Source organism: Vipera berus (assembly GCF_964194415.1).
Source record: "Vipera berus genome assembly, chromosome: 2".
NCBI lineage: Eukaryota > Metazoa > Chordata > Lepidosauria > Squamata > Viperidae > Vipera > Vipera berus.
This window is the reverse complement of record NC_138203.1, coordinates 68106899-68126069: the sequence shown is the minus strand read 5'-3', so window position 1 is coordinate 68126069 and position 19171 is coordinate 68106899. Positions and strand designations below refer to the sequence as shown.

The window sequence follows — 19171 nt, the reverse complement described above, 5'->3', positions numbered from 1 at the left end:
AATGATTTGGAGTCAGAGTGTAGTGGGCAGATGTAGAATTGGTCTGAATAACCTGATAGGCAGTAGGAGAGTGAGAGTAGCATAGATGTCTTTGTAAAATAAGAAAAGGAGGATGTGCTCAGTGGTTTCAACTTACCCGTCATTTCAAGGTGTAGAGGTATTCCAGGAAAGAAACATAGCCAAAGATTGTCAAATGAACCAGATTGAAGGTCCCTCTGTAAGATGTGCAGCCAGTGTTGTTGTGTACGTTAAGTTGTTAAAGATGGAGAGGTTTGGAGCCTTTACTAAGTCTTTTTTGTGCTATACATTCATTGCCCAGGAGTCACTGAATTGCTTCCTTAGCTCAGGAAGAGTTTGGAGGGAAAAGGAACAAGTTGTAACAGTTTGGCCAGCAAGTTTATGTCCTTGTTGACTGCAACCCATTCTTCAGTGGCAAGGATACTACATCATTTTAGTACAAAGGTGTTCTTAGGGAAAATTTGAGTGTAGACAACCATTTTTTGGCTTCTACTTTTACTAGATCTTCCTCCAGTTACAGACTGTCATTAATCACGCAGAGGGGTACTTCAAATACTCTTAAGAATGGACAAGCTCTAAAGAGGCAGAAATGCCCAACTGAGCTCTGTAAAATTTTTGTTTTCAGTAATTTAATGACTACAAGTATTTAGAAACCTTTTTTAAAATCAGAATAACTTTAGAATGGAAAAAGTATCTGCAAGTATTTATCCAGAGCCCTCCCTAGAATCTGGAGCCTGGAAAATCACCACCTGGTATTTAAGCATAGAATCCCTCCCCCCCCCCAAATATCAGGGAGAATCAAGTCAGAATAATCTTGAATTTTCTTTTCACTCTCTTTCTTAGAGCTGAGCTGGTGTTTACTATTAACTGTTCTTGCATTCCTTCTGCAAAGTCATATCTGTACTCCTCTATAGTTACCCAAAATATGAGCACATTTTCCTTTGGAGTTGCTATTGGAGGTCTAAAGCAGAAAGGTGGGATGAGTAAAGAAGAGGAAAATATTTTTCATCTGTGAATGGGTAGACAGAAATTGGATTGAGTGAGTCTGGATCCATAGCTCTAAGGTGACAGTTTATAAATATACTCAGAGAGTTTTATATTGTCTTGTGATGTGTTTTGAGAGGTTTGAAATTCATGAGATGAGGGGGCTGTTTATGGCAGCCCTGCATGTATTTTGTGTGAAATATTGGCAGTGATCCCATCAGGAGTTGAGGAAGCAAATTCCTGGCCATTGTCAGGAACTGTTTAATGAAGTTTACTTGAACTTTTCTCCATTTAATTATTGTGCATTATAAAAACCTCCTGAGCTTTTTATCTTTGCTGATAAGGTAGTTAAGAACTGCAGGTCCTGGATGACAGTATTTGCAGCTAGAGGGGTACCGTACATGTTTTCTGAAAGAGATTAATGGTGATGGCAAGGGATCCAGCTGGCTCTCCTAGATTTCCTGTTTCTCTGCTCCAGGAAGTTAAGGGGGGTGGGGGGGAAAGCATGATTTTGCAAAGAATGTAATCTTGAAGGGTGAGAGAGGATTCCTGATTCCCAGAGTTATAAATCTGTTGAGTATGCTGAGGTTGGAGCTGGAAAGTTATCTGTCTATTGTGGATATTTTAATTTTGATTCTGGCAGTGTAATGGTAACTTAAAAGGATTGCTGAAATTCTTCATCAACTACAGGATAATACTGTTCAAAGATGAAACTCCAAAAAAGAGAGTTAGTTAATTTTATCCACAGAGTTAAAATAGCAATTGCTACTTTTTAGTACTATGAATTTATATTATGAAAACAGTACACCTGCTTCAGATTTACCCATTTCAAAGAGATGCTCAGATTTGGTTGCATTTCCCCAGGCACCTTGCTAGGTTTTCTTTATAACTGATAACAGTAAATAAATTATTTGATGTTACACAGTTAGTAATGTTACTTTGTGTTTTGTTTTGCATAATAGGCTATTAAAGCTGGATTAAAGATTTTCAAACCAGGTGCTAAACAAGATGATGAAGACTCCGGTGGCTGGTTTAGTTGGATATGGGGTTGGTCTGGAGGAAAAAGCTGTGAAACAAAACAAGAGCCAAAAGGTATAAAGATGGCAGTTTTGATCCAATAATTTCTGTAATGCTGGAGTGAGCTTTCACTATGATTAAATACCAAACTATCTTATCAGAGTACCTCTAGCATTTAGAAAAGGTAAAGTTGGTTCAACTAATGAAGTAGATTTAAGCATTCAACAAAAGCTGTAATCGTAAAAAAAAATTGAAACCCTTACGTTGTGTGTTATAGAATGCTACCATATGAAAATGTGCTTGCTTTTGTTGAATGTAGTAAAAATTTGATATTGCAGGCATTGAACAGTTTATGACTCCACAAGAAAAAGATAAACTCTATGCAGCAATTGGATATAGTGAAACTGCTGTCGATCCAACATTGCCAAAAACGGTGGGTGTGATTTGGGTCAGCAAACATTGGATTTTTAAAAGCAATCATGTATTATAATGAACAATGATATCTAGAGTACAAATAATACATAGACCTAAGCATTAAGTAACTTGTTTGTCTGCTTGCTTACATATTAAAAGTTAAATAAACCAAACTTTTGTATTGGGATAGGACACATGAGAACTGTAAGCTATGGGCCTGTAGGGCTTTGTCTTAAATCCATTTCCTAGACATAAGTCTTAACTGAGCTTAATTGCCATTAGAGTAATGGAAAATCTTCTTTGAGGAAGGGAGGAATTATCTGTGCTGTCCCCTCATGATATACCATTTAGAATATACTGAATGATCTTTTAATTATTCAAAATTAAATTATTAGAATTATTAATTTTTAAAATTATTTTTAATAATTAAGTTAGAAAAGACATTCTGTTAGGAGACATTTTTCTTATGTTTGGTGTTGCGTGTTTAGTCCAGTTCACCTACTTTGAATTTCATACATAATGATTAATATTCTGAATTTCAAATATAATCATTATAAAATGTTCTTCTGATCGTGATATTTTTTGTTAATTTGCATAGTATGAAGCTGTGAAGCTTTATGTAAAATTAATAAGCATGTCAGTGCTAATCAGGGAAAACAAGGAGAAGCCTGAGCTGATAAAGTTGGCATTAATTGATCTGCGTACGACAGTAACACAACGCCCTGGTGCTGAAGCAATAAGGTAGGCATTTATTTAAAGTAGGTAAATAGAAAGTAGTTTAGAATGTTGGAGCCTTTCTCTGGCTGAGTGGCTATGTGAGTTTTTATCAGTGTTTTCTTTCTGTATCGGCTTTGCTCTGTCCCTCTGGTTTTCATTTTGGTTTTGTGCTCTTTGATAGCTTTTTTCCAAGCTTGTTTTTCCTCTTCATATGAAGAACCTTGAAATTTGTTTTATGGAAGATAAGATTTTTAGGGCATTACAAAAAAATTTAAGAAGAAACAAAAAAATTTTTGAAAGAGACATGCAAAGTACGTTTCGTTCTTATTATTTGACATTTGATCTTTGTCTAAAGAATGTACCTGAGAGTTAGTGTGGCATAGTAGTTCTAGTGTTGGATTTTGATCAAGGAATTAGGTAGTGGACTAGTTGTTGTTTTGATGAACCATATTTAGAGGAGGGACCATTGTGTATTCAGCCTTGATCTCCTAGAAGAAAATCAAGGTGTAAATGCAGCAAATAAGCCAAGACCTCTTATTGTGTAAATCCAACTTTTCTAGTAACTTTAGAGTCAACCGGAAAAGTTGACATTTTGTTGAGATTTTTAATGCAATTTGACATTGGAAAAAATAGAAGAAATGATAGGGATCCAATAATAGGCTTATATTCTCTGACAACAATAACAACAAAAAACCTATGCGTACAGGTGGTCCTCAATTTACAATCATACATTTAGCAACCATTCAAAATTATAATGGCAATGAAAAAAAGTGTTAGAACTAATCTTCACACTTATAATTTTTGCAGAATCCCCAAGGTCAAGTGATCAAAATTTGAGTACTTGGCAACAGGCATGTATTTAAAACACTTACAACATCCTGGGATCATGTGATCACCCTTTACAACCTGCTCAGCCAGTTTCTGGCAAGCAAAGTCAGTAGGGGAAGCCAGATTTGCTTAATTACTGAGTGATTCACTTAACAACCATGGCAAAATTGGTCATAAAATCAGGTGTGACTCACTTAACAACAACCTTGCTTAACAATGAAAATTGTGGTCACAATTGTGATTATAAGTCAAGGACAACCTGTATAAGAATTAAAAAATCTATGCCTTAGATCAGTAACTTTTTACAGCTTCTCTGTTATGAAATCTCAAGGAAATGGTCTAACTATGAATAATTACTATGCATAATATTTTATCTTAGATATCTTGCTTTCGAACTCTTATCAGGAATCAGTACTAGCTTGTGCTGCATAAATATACCTTAGTTTTTCATATTATAGTTTATTTTTATAAAATAATCCTATATAAATAATTTGTCAGTCACATTTAGATGTACTAGCCAAGGACTAATACATAAATAGAGCTTTTTGTACATTGAATTGTACAATTTACTATAAAAATTGCTTAGGAATTCTTTGGAATTCTTATTGGCATGCAGGAATATTTTAGAAGGCAAATAAATAAAGCAGACTTAGATACAGGTCATATATCTGTAAGAGATCCAGCTTGTGGTGGCCCAGAAACCAGCGACTGAGTCCTGTGCCTCCCTTTGGCATGACATCTCTCTGGGTGACAGAATCAATCACTTTCTGTCAGCCCACCACACCCCACAGGTTATTGTGGGGAAATTTAAGAGGAATATTAGGTATGTTTGCCACTTCCAGTTTTATGTATCTCAAACAGGTGGGATGATGATGATGATGATGATGATATCTAAAAATAAGATATGCATGGGCTTTTTGTTATTATTACAGAATATAAGTCTATTATTGGAGCCTATAATTTCCTGTTTTTTTTCCCAATGTCAAATTGCATTCAAAATATCAACTGTTCTTTTCTGGTTGCCTCTAAAGTTACTAGAAAAGTTGGATTTGCAAAATAAGAGGTCTTCACTTATTTGCTGCATTTATATCTTGGTCTGACTTAGCATAGCTTTCACAATCCCTTTAGAGATAATTCACATGGGAGTGAAGTGCAGTATATGTACATGAGTTCTTTTGCTTCTTTCCCAAATAACTTTGAAAGACTTCTGCATATAAACTTAATGCATATTATATAAATGTATGTAATACGAATTTTAAATAGTTTAGTTATTTTTTTGCATAACAAACATTTTTGTAACTTGCCTTTTATTCAAGCATAGTGAATTGCATTAGAGATAATTGAAATCATTTCTAGGCCATGATCGTTCATCATAAATATGCCCATGGAAACTTTTTTTTCCCTTTGATCCTATACAATGATGTGAGAAAAATGTAATTAGCAAAAAAGTCAAAATCCTTCATACCTTCCATTGCAATTTTCTGATTATTACATTATGAGAGCATAGAGCGAAAACTTTGTAGTAACTTCTTTTGAGTTGTAGAATATTTTGTTTGTTCATCTGTATGTGGTGTGTATATTATATGCATTTGTGTATTTGCGCCTTTATGTATATATATCCTTTGTGTTCTATTTTTCAGATTTGAATCAAGTGTAAGTGCATTTGAAGTTCAGGGCATGGCTCAGAAAAAAACAGTACCCTGTGTGCTGTCCTCTCACACAGTCCATTCAGTACACAATGCATCACTTTTCACGATAATGTTTGAAACCAATCCCTTAGATGAGAATTGCAATCAGAGACTAATAATAGAGTCACAGCCTTTGGAAATAATATATGATGCTGTAAGTAGAAAAACGCTTATTCTACAAATTAAGTTTTAAAAAGACCCAAATTTTATATTAAGAATATACATCATTGTTCTTTTATATGCTTATCAGATGACTGTGAATAGTTTAGTTGATTTCTTCCGACCCCCAAGTGATGTTCATTTAGAGCAAATAACTTCAGCAACCTTAACAAAATTGGAAGAATTTCGTGATAGGACAGCTACAGGTAAACTACATTTTTACATATACGCATACATACTGAATTCACACTGTAACAGCTATCATAATGTGAAGAACAGAATCTAGCTGTTATTAATGCATTTTTTTTTACTTTTTTCTCTAGGATTAGTGTATGTTATAGAAACCCAGAAGGTCTTAGATTTAAAAATAAATCTTATGTCTTCCTATGTCATTGTTCCACAAAATGGATTTTATGAAGCTACATCAAATAAGCTACTTTTGGATCTAGGTCATTTAAAGGTAATCCCTTCAAATTCCAAAAAAATGCTTATATCTTATGTTTATGTTATTTATTTTATAAGCACTGGCTGACTTTCTCTGAGCTCAACAGTTCATTTCAGGCCCATGTTTAGCCTGGGATACTACCTGGTTGGGAGATTTGGGAATATGGCTATAAATTAGGTGTGGGGACAGAGGGTGAACTAAATGACAAACCATTTCCATACAGTTGTCATGAAACTGTCTTGAAGTAACCAGGAATCAAATTTTATTTAAAAGATACTTTAGCACACACATAATTCAGTTAAATCATGTACATTAATTTCCACAGTTTTGAAAATGTCCATGTGGTGATATAATTTGAAGACTTAACAGTATTGGGCAATTTAGATAGTTTCAGAAGTTCAGTATTATAGAAATGGGAAACGTTGAGCCATGGATTCAGTCCAATCTACCAGCTGATCAACCTTAACCTGTAGAAAAAAACAGCCACACAGTTGCTTTGGGCTAGGGCAGGGGTAGGCAACCTCGGCTCTTTTATGACTCATGGACTTCTGGGAGTTGAAGTCCATGAGTCATAAAAGCCGAGGTTGCCTACCCCTGGGCTAGGGTGAAGGCTAGACATTAATAGAATAAGAAATGCTCAAGGAGGCAAGAAGTGCAAGATGAGATGGAGAGGGTAACATTCCTGATTTTGCTCTTTGTAGAGAACAATGTTCCATGCAGGGTAGTTCAGGGAGTGTTCCCTGATTGATTTGTACAAAACCCTTCACTTTATTTGTAATCTATTCTTGGAGTATGTATTGACTATTTCTATTTTTTTTAAAGATGAGTAGTAAAAGTCGGTCTACCTTGTCAGATATCAAAGTTGGTGAAAGTGCTCTTGAAGATATTATGTCAAGAGCATATGATAAGTTTGACATTCAACTCAGTAGCATGCAGCTACTTTATAGCAGACATTGTAAGTATTAAATTTTGTTGCTTTTTAAGGAATAATATGGAATATCCTTCTTTAACATACTGTGTGAATTTTCCCTTCCCTAGGGTTTCTGTTGATTTGAGCAAGTTATCACTTTTAAGGAGAATCATCTCATTAAGATTCAAATTCATCTATGTTAGTTCATAATATTAGGCCATCGATTGTGTCAATAATGTTAAGACTGTAGACACGTGCTTAGAAATATGGGAATCCCAGAACATCTCATTATCTCCGTGCAAAACCTATTCCCAGATTAGGAAGCCATAGTCCAAACAGTACACAGAAAAACAGACTGGCAAAGAGTGAGAGAAGATGGTATACTCTTCCATTATTTAACTTCTGTCCTGAGTAAGTATTGTGGAAAACTGAATTGGAAGAAGATGAGCATGGTTTTAGAATTGGAAGAACTAGCATCAATAACCTGTTTCAGAGAAACCGGACAGAAGAGGGAGAAGCCGTCTCTCCCGGCTCTGTCTGCCAAACTGCTCTGTAATAAGAGTGTGTTATGTAGTTGGGCATAAAGGTTCAGTGACTACTGTACCGATTCCAACAGTGATTCTTCTTTTATAGCAATAACTATTAAAGAATAGCAACCAAAAACATCTTTTCCTATTTTTGAAGACATTGAGGTTTAGAGAATTCATAGCCCGTAACACAAGTTGCATAGGAGCCAATGTGGTGACTCTGCTAACCAGCAGTTCAGTTGCAATTTATTTATTGCAATTTATTTTGCAAATTGCAAAATATCTTGGTAGCAAAGAATCAGAATCCCTACTTCAAGTGGAATCAAAATATGGCATCCTCCAAGGCCTGGAGCATAGCAGAGGAGGCAAGTAGCAGTATTGACATTGAAACCAGCAGCAAGACCACTCCTAGATTATACTCATAACAGGGCCCCTCTCAAATCCAGGATTCTCATAGGAGCCAAGATAAACAGTGCAGAAGCACTCAATACTTTTAGAATACAGCAGGCATCTGGGCTGAATCCTCCATTATTAAAATACTAACTGGAGAAACAGGAACCATCGGGCAATACATCAAGAAGCTAGGCTGTGAGGTCTAGTAAGACAACAACAAAAAAGCAAATCAACTTACCAAGGCTCACCCAGGCAGTTTAGGATACTGAGGAGGGATGGAGTCTTTCTGGGCATGGTTTACCTACAGAGTATAAGAGTTGCAGCGAAGACACTCTACCCCCTAAGTTAGTTCATATGAAACTAGTTCAGAGCAAAGGAACTAGTCACCTTTTGAAAGCTCAAACAAATTCTTATCGTTCCTCTGCTTCTATCTGTTGGATTGACCACAATAAAGATGCCACTAAAACTAGTATAAAGTTGCTCTTTGTAGCCTTAAATTAGCATCAGCGTTGATGTAGTCAAGCTTTTTTAAATTGATGTAAAACACTTGGAAAGCATCTGCTGCATTGTAATATAATTGTTTTTCAAAGTTTCTTACAAGATATTTTTTTCATTTCTAGATGAAAACTGGGAGGAGGCTCGTAGGTTACAATCCTCGTCTCAACATATCTTGCAACCTCTAGATGTGAAAATGGAACTGAACAGAGCAATGGTTGTAACAGATGCAAGAATGCCTAAGTATGACTGCAACAATTATAATGATTTTTATTATTACTATTACTACTGTTACTATATGTATTGTTCTTTGATGGAGACTGTGATCACATGCTTCTGTATCTGTTGACCTTCTACCAGTCAATCCAATAGACATACTTTTAAATCAACCACTTGGTACAAAAAAAATAGTAGAATATTGAACCCTATAATCAAATCTAGAAATTAGACCTGTATCCTAATTAGATTTTTAGTTTACCAGGAGTAGCTGTTTCATAGTAACATCATTTTATTGCCAAATAAATCATCTCAGGTAGTCCTCGATTTACGACCACAACTGAGCCCAAAATTTCTGTTGCTAAATGAGGCAGTTGTTAAATGAATTTTGCCCCATTTTACGACCTTTCTTGTCACATTTGTTAAGTGAGTCATGGTAGTTGTTAAGAATATGTTTGTTATGTGAATTTGGCTTCCCCATTGACTGCTAATCAAAAGGTCACAAAACGGGATCACATGACCCCGGGACTCTGCAACCGTCATAAATATGAATCAGTCGCCAAGCATCTGAATTTTTTCATATGACCATGGGGATGCTGCAGTGGTCTTAAGTGTGAAAAATAGTCCTAAATCACTTTTTTATTGCCATTGTAACTTTGAAAAGTCATGAAACTGTTGTAAGTCAAGAACTACTTGTATTGAGATAAAAGTCTGGTCACGTAAAGCTGTGGCTGTGGCTTATTTAGTGCTCAGTTTTGATGGCTGTCAGAAATGACCTTCAGATTTATTTCTTGCTTTGGGATGTATGTTCAAGCTGGTAATTCGGAGTTTTAGAGAAAGTGCTGCATCATTTTAATGTATTTAGTATTGCTCCTGTTGTTGATTTTCCTTTCAAAGTTTTTTCCATTTCTCTCCTGCTCTCCATTTAATAAGTAGTTAAACTTTGTATACAAAGCTACCCACTGTATTTTCTTCCTCCCCACATTTGTATATGACATGGATTATCTAAATTTATCTCTTGCCTGGGTATTGGATTGTTCCTATGGTTACCTTGGTAAATGATTTGTACTACCTAGAGAGTACAAATCATTCATTAATTCACCCCTCAATTCAGTGGATTCTGGGTGTACAAAACAATAAAAAAGTTAAAAAGTTTAAGTTAGATAGACAACCCAGATTAAATAATCTCATAAACAACAAAATCAAATTAAAACAACGATCTTAAATAATAAGCATAACAATAACACCATCAAAGAACAACATCTGCCTTTCTAAAGTCCTTGGAAAGAATTTAATAGGTGGACTAAAATGCCAAATCCAGTCTATACATCTTGCTAACCGTGTGACCAACCATAATAAACAAACCAAAGCCAGGTTTTCAAAGCTTTCTGTAAACTTCAGAGAAAGTTTTACAGTAGCAGGCCTGGAATATAGACCAGTAATATAGCATTTTAGTTGAGAAAGAAATATAATTTGTTTCTTTCATAATAGAGATGATTAGAAAATGACTACCTAGTATTTAAAATCTTTAGTTTGTAGTATATCTATTCCATTTAATAACCTGCTATATTATTAGTTTATAGAGATGTAGGCATATATAATCTGTTTTCTATTTTTACACAACTTAGTATCAACCACTGAATTCAGTTTCTTACTAATGATTACAGGTAGTCCTCAATTTACGACCACAATTGAGCCCAAAATTTATGTTGTTAAGTGAAATTTGTTAAGTGAGTTTTGCCTCATTTTACAACCTTTTTTGCCACATTTTTTAAGTGAATCATTGTAGTTGTTAAGTTAGTAACACACTTATTAAGTGAATCTGGCTTCTCCATTGACTTTTCTTGTCAGAAGGTCACAAAAGCTGATCACATGACCCTGGTACACTGCAACAGTCATAAATATGAGTCAGTTGCCAAATATCTGAATTTTGATCACGTGACCATGGGGATGCTGCAATGGTCGTAAGTGTGAAAAACAGCCATAAGTCACTTTTTTCAATGTCATTGTAACTTTGAATGGTCACTAAATGAACGGTTGTAAGTTGAGGACTGTCTGTATTTGCAAATGTGAAATAATCTCAGTATGGATGTTGATGGAATCCTCTTGTACATTGTGAAAAGAAGCCATTTATTTTGTTTCTAATTCAAGGAAGCCAGTTGCCTATCTGTCATATATCATTTATATCCTAAAGCTGGATGACACCCTGAAGACATGGTTTTGCCAGTGGGCATAGGGACAGGGAAATGTGGCAGAGCTGGTGCAGTGGCTATACTAATTATTTTGATAAAGGGGTTTATGGGCTGTGAGTTGTGTATATTTTATAATGGTTTTTATATCATTTTATGTTTGTTGTTTTTAAAATGATGCTTTTTGTTATTATTTTTATTTGTTTTGATTGTTAGTAAACTGCACAATTCCTGGCTGGATTTAATTTTTGTAATGGTTATTCCTTTTTAAGGTACAAAATGTATGGTGAGCTGCCATTACTTTCTTTCAATATCTCAGATGAGAAATTGAAATCTATTCTGGAACTTCTTGATAGCATTCCAAAACCAAAAAATTCTTCTGAATCCACAGCTGTTCTACAACCTTCCAAGGCAAGTTTAAATGTTCATTTATAACATAAAATATTCTTGGGCAATCTAATCACAATGAAGTATTTGATCAATGTGATATTTCCTTGTTTTGCACAAAGAAAATAATTAGCAGAAGTCATAAAAGCAAATATTTAGTTAATGCCTTTATTTTGTCTCTGATAATTTGTCAGCATAGAAAAGTGGGCCACAGGCCCAAATGTTCTGTGAGGGAATAGCAATTAGGAAAACTTACAAGTTTTTAGAAGTTGTTTCAACTTCTCACTGTCTTGCTGCTATGGTGTATTTGTCATAATAGTGATCTTCTTACTAACTGTCTATTGCATTAAGATACATTTCTTGTAGTTTCAGGAACTCCACATAGAAGCACTAAAATTAGGTGCATGACATGAGAAAGAACCTTGAGGGAACATGGTTTATTCTTATTCTGATAATTCGTACTATCACGTGGACTATTGACTGGATGAGAAAGAATTTCTCATTCTGTCTTTCCATCCCAAAACCTAATTTATAAAAGGCTGTATAGTCAATTGGGATCTAGAAGTTCATTTTTATTAGAGCTTACTCAGAAGCTGCAGGATTGCTTTTGAATCTGGATTTGACTTTAATTTTCAGACACTGGCCATCAGTTTTGGCTAGTAGGCAAGTCACCAGTTTTTTTTATTTATTTATTTATTTGTTTGTTTGTTTGTTTTTATATACCGCCCTTCTCCCGAGGGACTCGGGGCGGTGTACAGAGTAAGGTAGGTATACAATTAAACAATAGTAAAAAACGATAGTAAAAACAAATGAAACCCTAAGAGCTATCAGGCCAGGCCGGACTGCTGGAACAGGTAAGTTTTTAAGTCGCGCCGGAAGGTGCGAAGGTCGGGGGCCATCCGGATTTCAGTAGGCAAGCAGTTCCAGAGGGTTGGGGCACCCACTGAGAATGCCCTCCCCCTGGGGGCCACCAGCCGGCATTCTTTGAGCAGTGGCACCCTGAGGAGGCCCTCTCTGTGGGAGCGCACAGGACGGAGGGGTGTTGACGTTGGCAGAAGGTGCTCTCGTAGGTAATCTGGACCCATGCTATGTAGGGCTTTGTATGTCATTGTTAGCACCTTGAATTTCACTCGGAAGGCAACCGGCAGCCAGTGCAGCTCACGGAGGAGAGGTGTGATATGGGAGTATCGGGAGGCCCCCAAAAGTGTTCGTGCAGCTGCACTCTGCACCAGTTGAAGCTTCCGAGTGGCTCTCAAGGGCAGCCCCATGTAGAGAGCGTTACAGTAGTCAAGGCGGGAGGTCACAAGTGCATGGGTGACTGTACGTAAGGCATCCAGGTCCAGATAAGGTCGTAGTTGGCGCACCAGTCGAACCCGAGTGAAGGCCCCCTTGGCCACCGCTCCTAGCTAGTAGACAAGTTACATTCAGACTATGGGATTGTTAGGTAACCCTTGTTTAAAGACCATTTGTTTAGAAACAATTCAGAGTTACTGCTGCGCTGAACAAATGGTAGTTAATACCTGGTCCCTGAAATTATGGCCGTTGCAATGCTCATGCAGTCACATAATTAAAAAAATCAAGTGTTTGACAGCCTGCTGTAACTACAACTGCATGGCTGCTCTCACCATCCCCCATCTCTCTCCCCTCCTCCCCCCCATCTCTGCCCTTTTGGTTGCCTTGCATTCTGGCAGTTCTGCCACTCTGTGCTCCTTTGGCCCTGCTATCCAGGTAGCTCTGTCACCTTGCTTAATGTATACTTAATTGTTTTTAACAGTGGCAGGGCTAACAGAGCGCAAGGTAGCGGAGTCAGGGGAGTGTAGAGTGGCAGAGCCAGCAGAGCACAGGGTTACAGAGGCAGTGGAGTACCAGGTAGCCAAAAGGGCAGAGATGAGGGCTAGATAGGCAGATGTGGGGGAGTTGAAGAAGAGGCAGTCTCTTACCTTACTGAGGTTTGGGAGGAAACAAGCCAGGGTCTTTGGTTAACAGTGTCAGCTAGGACTGCCTGGATTGCCATCAGTTAAATGACACATTGTGACACTGCACTTTACAACTTCATCACTTGGAAACAGAAACTCTGGTTCCAACTACTGTCATAACCCAATGACTACCTTCCTGTTATATGGCTAATTTTGTGAAACACTGAAAAATTCATCTGGTACATAATACAGTCTAAGTCATATTTACATGCTCTGGAAGCATGCAGTTTCTGCTTTGAGAAACAGTGCTGGGTTTTGGTGTGTTTCTGAGTTCAGTTCAAAGAGCTACCAAGTCATCTAAGATTAGGAGAAACTGAAGGCCTACCTTCTGCTCACTCGCTATACCTGAAACATTCTATCTATTCTTGATGTCTGAGACCAGATAGAAGATATGTTTAAACTGTTGAACAATAACATTGCCCTCAAGTACTTTTGGTCCTTCTGCTAAATAGCAACTCCTGTTTTGTTTTGTTTCATTGTCTTTCATTATATTTACTCCCTAGTTGGCTTTATTGTTAGCATCACATGCTTTCTTAAAAAAAGGAGATTTGTTTCATTCTAATGAGCTGTTATATGTTGATATTTTGAAATGTACCATTATTATTGATGTTATTGTTTTACTGGCTTTGAACAACCAGAAAAAAATAAGTAAATATTTATATTAGCCAAGGGAGCCATATATTCCTGACTTAAAGAAGATTACATACTGCTTTTGTACTGCAGCTTCAAGTATCTCCTCTGATAACAACACCTCAAATGTCGACCTCGGTACTTCCATTTTTAGAACCTCTTTCAATAGCTGGATCAAGTGGTAAATGTTCATTTCATGTTTATTTAATCTAGTAATGTTCACTTACAAAATACGTTGCAAATGTTAGACAAAATATTGGGTAATGAGATCTGTTGCAAGGAATTAATGCTTATCAAAAGAATGGGAAATAGCTGTGATACCGGTGAGAACATGTTTCTCTTTGCCTTTTTATATGGAAGTGATAAAGAGAGCAGTGAGAAGTGTAATACCAAAAGGCAATATATAAATCTATGAAAAAAAGACATGAAGATACACATGCATAATAATGTGTGTTGGTGCAAAATAGGTTTGGCTAGAATTTTGTTTCTCTTCACTCTTACTTATTTTCTGCATGTTGTGTAACACTGGTTACCACGAAAGAAAATAGTTTAATAGGTATGTATGTATGTACGTACCAGAATTTCATTATTTCATATTTCATGCAGTTTTTTCTATAGGGCTAATATGTATTATTTAGGCAGACTAAAAATGAGCAGAAAATAAATTGGTATGCCTGGGCGATGTCTGTAGAACAGCAGTGTTTTATGACTTCCACATGTTAATCAGTAGCAACAAAGATCTTTAAATTGTGTTATTTGAAATGAAAAAAGCTGGAATAAACAAGATTGTGTTTTTATGTAAAAGCACTATAATTTCAGTTTTATTCCAATATTTAAAAATAGTATCAGAATTATTACTTCATATGCCTTTTATATTAGGATATGTATGGTAGGTCTTAGAGCTACCATACATAAAAACAAATACCTAAATAGAATCTCATAAATCTAAAGTCTGCCTATGTTAGATGTAATTATTGGGTTTTTCTATGTAACACAAATAGGCTGAAATGGTAGCATGTTTTAATAATCATTATTTTTCATTGAACTATTTATTAGAATCTGAAGATGAATTTTATGATGCTCCAAGTAGTCCTTTGGAAGACCTACCATTTTTTGAAGCACCTTTGGGCTCACTGAATAGAGCTAGTAGCTTCCGAAAAAACAAAGCAAAACCAGAACCTTTGAAAAATATGACTGATTTCCAATTAAGATTTGAAATATCTGAGGTAATGCTTTATTTTTTACTATTAAAGATTTATGACCGTTTATGTCAGACTGTTAATGTATATATGCTTTCTTTCTGAAATGTATGTTTGTGTCTTTATTTTATCATTATTACTATAGTTGCTTTATTTCTGAATTTGATTGGCATTGGTATCTCCTTACATATATGGCTAGATTGAACAAAGACTACTCTGCTATATTTATCTTTAACAGCTATGTCTCAAGTTCTGATATTGCGGGAACAAATTCATTTGATATTTCCCTGTCTTCCCAGAGTTCACAGCAGTCCATCATCTTAAGGACTACTAGGGCATCACCAAAATATTTTTAAGGTCTAGGTTGTCAATAGGTACTATGAAAGGAAGAATCGTTAGGGAAACTAGAGTAGCAACAGAATACAAAGTTATTTAAGGCTTCCAGTGGGCCAAACCAAAGGGGCTAAAGGAACGAGAGAATCAGGAGAATCTTGGTTTCATTTTAAAAATATATTGGTGGCTTTCCATTTTTGTTATTTTTTTCAAATTTTATTGTACATTACTCATCAATAAATGCTATAGCACTTTCATATATAGAAAGCGGCCTGCACTGGCTCAGACCATAGCCATGTATCTCAGTGTTGTTCATGATTTTGTTTAATACCTGAATGAATAATCAAATGTGCAGTGCTCAAGACGTCAATATTTTTATGTGGGAGATAGAATTTTGATAAGAAGACTTACTGGTAGATGATTCAGTTTCTTACCTTTCCTGTCGGTTCTCTTTTCAGTCACTCCACTAGTAACATCATTACGAATTTTCCTTACAGCTATTGGATCAGTACTGAGGAGAATGAATGAATGAATTGATGAATGAATGAATGAGTCTGTATACAGATATATTTATCTGTATTTGACCATATGCAAGTTTTGTGTTTTTTTTCTTGTACTTACAGTCATGGCCGAAATTGTTGGCACCCCAGAAATTTTTCCAGAAAATCAAGTATTTATCACAGAAAAGTATTGCAGGAACACATGTTTTGCTATACACAGGTTTATTCCCTTTGTGTGTATTGGAACACAACAAAAAAGGGAGGAAAAAAAGCAAATTGGACATAATGTCAAACAAAACTCCAAAAATGGGCCGGACAAAATTATTGGCACCCTTAATATTTGGTTGCACACCCTTTGGAAAAAATAACTGAAATCAGTCACTTCCTATAACCATCAGTAAGCTTCTTACACCTCTCACCTGGAATTTTGGACCACTCTTCCTTTGCAAACTGCTCCAGGTCTCTCTTATTGGAAGGGCGCCTTTTCCCAACAGCAATTTTAAGATCTCTCCACAGGTGTTCAATGGGATTCAGATCTGGACTCATTGCTGGCCACTTCAGAACTCTCCAGTGCTTTCTTGCCATCCATTTCTGGGTGCTTTTTGACGTATGTTTGGGGTCATTGTCCTGCTGGAAGACCCAAGATCTCGGATGCAAACCCAGCTTTCTGACACTGGGCTCTACAGTGTGACCCAAAATCCTTTGGTAATCCTCAGATTTCATGATGCCTTGCACACATTCAAGGCACCCAGTGCCAGAGGCAGCAAAACAACCCCAAAACATCATTGAACCTCCACCATATTTTACTGTAGGTACTGTGTTTTCTTTGTAGGCCTCATTTCATTTTCAGTAAACAGAATGATGTGCTTTACCAAAAAGCTCTATCTTGGTCTCATCTGTCCACAAGACGTTTTCCCAGAAGGATTTTGGCTTACTCAAGTACATTTTGGCAAACTGTAATCTTGCTTTTTTATGTCTCTTGTGTCAGCAGTGGGGTCCTCCTGGGTCTCCTGCCATAGCGTTTCATTTCATTTAAATGTCAACGGATAGTTCGCGCTGACACTGATGCTCCCTGAGCCTGCAGGACAGCTTGCATTCCTTTGGAACTTGTTTGGGGCTGCTTATCCACCATCTGGACTATCCTGCGTTGCAACCTTTCATCAATTTTTCTCTTCCGTCCACGACCAGGGAGATTAGCTACAGTGCCATGGGTTGCAAACCTCTTGATAATGTTGCGCACTGTGGACAAAGGCTAATCTAGATCTCTGGAGATGGACTTGTAACCTTGAGATTGTTGATATTTGTCCACAATTTTGGTTCTCAAGTCCTCAGACAGTTCTCTTCTCTTCTTTCTGTTGTCCATGCTTAGCGTGGCACACACAGACACACAATGCAAAGACTAAGTGAACTTCTCTCCTTTTTATCTGCTTTCAGGTGTGATTTTTATATTGCCCACACCTGTTACTTGCCCCAGGTGAGTTTAAAGGAGCATCACATGCTTGCAACAATCTTGTTTATCCACAATTTTGAAAGGGTGCCAATAATTTTGTCCAGCCCATTTTTGGAGTTTTGTTTGACATTATGTCCAATTTGCTTTTTTTCCTCCCTTTTTTGTTGTGTTCCAATACACACAAAGGGAATAAACCTGTGTATAGCAAAACATGTGTTCCTGCAATACTTTTCTGTGAGAAATACTTGATTTTCTGGAAAAATTTCTGGGGTGCCAACAATTTCGGCCATGACTGTATTTCTCTTCAATTTTTATTATTCAGTAGAATTTTAATAGACTATAAGTGATGGCATCTGTTTACTTCCAGCATCTTTCTCCAATGAATCTAGTAACACTGTAACCAGTGAAAACATATTTCATAGCTGCCTGGACCAGTTATTTAACCATTTGTACAGTTTAGGCCTTAAAAAATCTAAAATGTGATTTTTTTTTAATTCAGAAACATATAATTAAACATAGCATATAGTCATGCTTAAAAGTTTGTGACAATGTTTCTGCATAAATATGATCTAAAATATGATCTGTTTTCCACACAAGTACTAAAACAAGATAAAGAGAATCCAATTTTGACAAATGAGTCAAAATATTATATTTGTTCATTTATTTATTGAGGAAAATGAACCACATTTACATACGAATGAAGAATGCAGCATCAAAGACAAGGTGGGAAAAAAGTAAAGCAACCAGTGTTCAGTCACATTTCCTTGGATAAAGGCTTATTTTTTTTAATCAACTCTGATTGTAGCAGTGGCCTTATTGGGCAGTAAGAATTAATACAGTCAGTTTGAGAGAATGTACAAAGAGTTTATTTTGACAGAGATTTTGTATTTTATTACTCCAGTGTAGGGAAAAAAATATTTCTTTTGTTTGAAACAAACACTTCATTACATTTTGTTACTTTAGAGTAAAAGATTTGGTTTTCCTTTAACTGAGTTAATAACGAATGGAAATGTAGTCATAGGCTTTGACAAATTTAGAATTATTGACATAACTTTTGGTGGAAAAATAATTACTTATACATGTACCTTGCCTTATGTCCACAATTGAGCCCAAATTTTTCATTGCTAAGTGAAACGTTTCTTAAATGAATTTTGGCCCATTTTACGACTTTTTGAGCCACATTTGTTAAGTGAATCACTGCAGTTGTTAGTAACATGGTTGTTAAGTGAATCTGGTTTTCCCATTGACTTTGCTGGTTGGAAGGGTACAAAAGGTGATCACATGACCTCAGGACATAAATATGAGTCAGTTGCCAAGCATCAAATTTTGATCAGATGACTATGGGAATAATGCAATAGTTGTAAGTGTGAAAAATGGTCATGTCACTTTTTCCAGTGCTGTTGTATCTTTGAATGGTCATTAAATGAATGTTGTAAATCGAGAACTATCTGTATTCTGTTTTTTCCTTCCATTGTTATATACTTAAAATGTATCATTTCCCAAATTCAAAAAATACTTTATTCATTTATTAGATTTTTATCCTGCCTTTATTACTTTATAGCTAAATCAAGGTGGTTTATGCTTACTTTATAAATTAAACATTTCATTTCTTTAAGTAAAAGGTTGCTTTAACTATTAAAAGGCAAGTGATTTTCTTGAACACCTTGAAAGTTACTTCTAGCCCTTTGATATCTCT

At 36.1% G+C, this 19171-nt stretch overlaps 1 protein-coding gene across 3 annotated transcripts in view; it reads left to right on the top strand.

Moving 5' to 3' along the window:
- VPS13A (vacuolar protein sorting 13 homolog A) overlaps positions 1-19171 on the top strand; it is a 124477-nt gene that overhangs the window by 45420 nt on the left and 59886 nt on the right. For all 3 annotated transcript variants that reach the window (XR_014025307.1, XM_081319364.1, XM_081319365.1), the window contains exons 15-25: positions 1965-2094; positions 2358-2452; positions 3032-3174; positions 5619-5820; positions 5917-6031; positions 6149-6285; positions 7093-7225; positions 8721-8838; positions 11273-11411; positions 14087-14174; positions 15050-15219. Coding sequence is in view for 2 of the 3 variants with exons in the window: in XM_081319364.1 (XP_081175490.1) it covers positions 1965-2094; positions 2358-2452; positions 3032-3174; positions 5619-5820; positions 5917-6031; positions 6149-6285; positions 7093-7225; positions 8721-8838; positions 11273-11411; positions 14087-14174; positions 15050-15219 (1470 nt within the window). In the remaining variant the exon portion in view is untranslated. The remainder of the gene's footprint in view (positions 1-1964; positions 2095-2357; positions 2453-3031; positions 3175-5618; positions 5821-5916; positions 6032-6148; positions 6286-7092; positions 7226-8720; positions 8839-11272; positions 11412-14086; positions 14175-15049; positions 15220-19171) is intronic.